Here is a 3,166-nt window from a genome sequence, read left to right as displayed (position 1 = left end):
TTTCTCACACCTCACATCTTTCCTTCACATCTTGTGGCAGGAAATAAAGTGGAAGGGGGTGTTAAGGGACAGGAAAAGAGGGAGAAGAACAAAGGGAAGGGCAGCCTAGTCTCTGTTCTCAGTGCATCTTATAAGGCACATTTCAACTACAGTGGTACCTCGGGTTAAGTACGGTACTTAATTCATTCCGGAGGTCCGTTCTTAACCTGAAACTGTTCTTAACCTGAAGACCACTTTAGCTTATGGGGTCTCCTGCGGCCGCCGCACTGCCAGAGCACGATTTCTGTTCTCATCCTGAAGCAAAATTCTTAACCCAAGGTAATATTTCTGGGTTAGCGGATTCAGTAACCTGAACCTTATGTAACCTGAAGCGTATGTAACCCGAGGTACCACTGTACAGGGAGCAGGCCGGAGACCTCTGTCCATGGTGCCAGTCCTAGTGCTGGATCTTAAAAAGGATACATTCCTTGAGCTGTGGTCATTTTGCTCAGGCGGAGGTCTAGAGCAACTGGGAGCTGTAAATCGATCACATCCCCAAGTGTCTCCTGACAAGAAGAATGAATTGGGTGGGTGGGGAAACTTCTGAGGCAGGGAATCCTGACCAGAGGCTGGCTCAGACAACAGCAGCAGCAAAAATAAAAATAAAAAAATAACAACAGCCAGCTACAGATAATAAGTTATTACTCCCAGGTTTGTTCTTGTTTAGGGTGTGTGGGGCAGAATGAATTCTGACATTGCTGCATTGCAGGGGGTTGGACTAGATGACCCTTGGGGTCCCTTCCAACTCTACAATTTTATGGTTCTATAACCAGGGGAGGGCGGGGTTCACCATAAGCTAAAAATCCTTACCCAAGGTTGCAATCCTATGCTGCTTACTTGAAAATAAGCCCAGTGGAACCCAGTGGGACACACTGGATGATCCTGTCCTGATTTAATTGGAAATGAGTCCCGTCAATTTCATGCGCATGGGATTGCTGCCTTTCTAGAATGCCCAGGATTTGCCTAGAAGTTATAGGCTGACTCCTCGGTGATCAAACCATCTGTGCAACCCCAGTTATGCCTGCTCAGAAGTCTGAGTTCAAGGGGACTCGTTCCCAACTATGTGTGCATGGGATTGCAGACTTTGCTTGCCTCCTAAGACAGCGGGTCACCTCTTAAAGAACTCATCTCTGCTCCCTCTTTTCTGCTGCTGTGCTACTGGAATGTCAAGTAGCATGAATTAAGGCAGATTTATCTTTGCACCATATCCCCGTGCCAATAAAAAGCACAGATGTGCAGAGGGGGGGACAGAAGCAAAACTGTATTGAAAGTGCTATGGGGCAGCAGACAGAGCCAGTGCCTAGCAGAGTTATGTTTCAGCACCATGACCAGAACAGCTGGCAGACCTCCTAATTGTTCCTTGGGAGCTTAGCTCATCCCATCACTGCAGGATATTCCATCCTAAGAAGAGGTCAAGTGGCAAAGTTAAACATGTATGTTGGACCACATCTCCCATCACCCCTGACCTTTGGGCCATAATGGGAGCTGGAGTCCAGCAACAATTGAAGACCACCAATTTTTCCAGCTCTGGTTTAGGGGACGAGGTGGTGGGCAGAGAAAGACAAAGAAAGGCAGAATGGGGTGTGAGTCAGAAGGGGTAAGGGAACCCTGAAAAAGATAGTAGCATTAGAAAGGAAGGGCCCACAGAAGAGGGTGGCAAAGAGGAAAACAAAGCCCCTTATCTCCAAAGTCCTTGACATTTGTGTGTGGCGTAGTCCAGCTTTTATCCCCGGAGCAGAGTCTCCTGGCTGTCGGGGCACTGCATCTCCCGCTGTGCATCTGCTCCTTTCCCCAGGTGGTTCTGGCTGTGGCCGGAGGAGTAGCTGGCCGACTTGTCCCCACCAGATCCTGCCAAATGCCCTGGGCTGCAGCAGAGGACGGCAGCGCAGGCCTGTCGGAAGCGGGGGTCAAAGAAGGCGTAGAGGAAAGGATTGAGGCAGCTGTTGATGTAGGCCAAGCAGCTGCTATACGGGTGGAGGTTGCTGAGGAAGGCGTGGAAGCCGCAAGACAAGGGCATCACCCCCCAGTCCATCAGCATGTAGATGGTCTTCACAAAGTGGAAGGGCAGCCAGCAGATGGCGAAGGTGGCCACCAGGACGATGATGATGGTCAGCAGGCGCTTCCGCTTCCTCAGCGCTTCGGTGCGCTCCTTTCGGAAGTGGCCGGCAATGGTGCGGGCAATGAAGAAGTAGCAGGTCAGCATGATGGCAAAGGGAAGCACAAAGCCCAGGAGGGTGGAAGACAAGCCCAGCCCTGCTTCCCAGACCTGCTCGGTCTCATCGGTGGCCACACTGGAGAAATTCATGTAGCACGTCACTTTGTCTGTCCCGGTGAAGACGGTGGTGCTCCGGAAGATCATGGCTGGCAAGGCTAGGAGGACTGCCATGGCCCAGAGGGTTAGGGTCACCAAAAGCCCACTGACCTTGGACCTCAGCTTGGCATTTGCGATGGGGCGGACGATGGCCAGGTAGCGGTCAAAGCTGAGCCCTGTGAGGCAGAAGACACTGGCGTACATGTTGACAAAGACCAGGTAGCTGCTGAGCTTGCAGGCAAAAGAGCCAAAGGGCCAGTGGTAGTCCAGGATGACGTAGGTAGCCCAAAGCGGCAAGGTGACCACAAAGGTGAGGTCGGCCACTGCCAGGTTGGCAATGAACGTGTCTGCAGACCGCCGTTTCTCCTGGCCTCCGCAGAAAATGGTCCATAGCACCAGGCCATTGCCGGTGGTGCCTAGGAAGAAAACCAGCAAGTAGATGGAGGGAATCAGTATCCTGGATGAACTCCAGTCCTCGTAGTCACACTCCAGAATGCCTGGGTAGCTGTCAGTATCGTTGCTGGACTCCATGCCTGCTCAAGAAGGAGAAGGTGGAAGAGCCTCTATTCCAATCTTGTAGAATCCTTCACCAATCTGGATCCACTCTGTACAAGTTCCTTCCTTGTTGCAAGGAGGAAAAAGTCCCAGTGTCTCAGCTCATTTGCCTCTCCTGCGCCTCCTTATCACAGCTTTAGGCAGATCTGGCCAGGGGCTTGCTCAGCCTGTGTGTCATCTCCTCCTCACTCTCTCACACACACTCAGGAGGCTGCAGTTCCTTCCTTGGGATTTGTCTTAAAATCCAGGCGACCCAGCCCC

The 3,166-nt window shown here is 51.8% G+C and overlaps 1 protein-coding gene across 1 annotated transcript; it reads right to left on the bottom strand.

The window, feature by feature from the left end:
* Positions 1–1,372: 1,372 nt before the first annotated feature.
* On the bottom strand, positions 1,373–3,166 carry APLNR (apelin receptor). The gene has a single exon (XM_053398649.1). It carries the CDS (start codon positions 2,879–2,881, stop codon positions 1,763–1,765), a length of 1,119 nt encoding a protein of 372 aa, XP_053254624.1. The 5' UTR covers positions 2,882–3,166; the 3' UTR covers positions 1,373–1,762.

Source organism: Podarcis raffonei, chromosome 1, assembly GCF_027172205.1.
Source record: "Podarcis raffonei isolate rPodRaf1 chromosome 1, rPodRaf1.pri, whole genome shotgun sequence".
Taxonomy (NCBI): Eukaryota; Metazoa; Chordata; class Lepidosauria; order Squamata; family Lacertidae; genus Podarcis; species Podarcis raffonei.
Note: the sequence above shows the minus strand (reverse complement) of the source record. Positions and strands in the feature narration are given on the sequence as shown.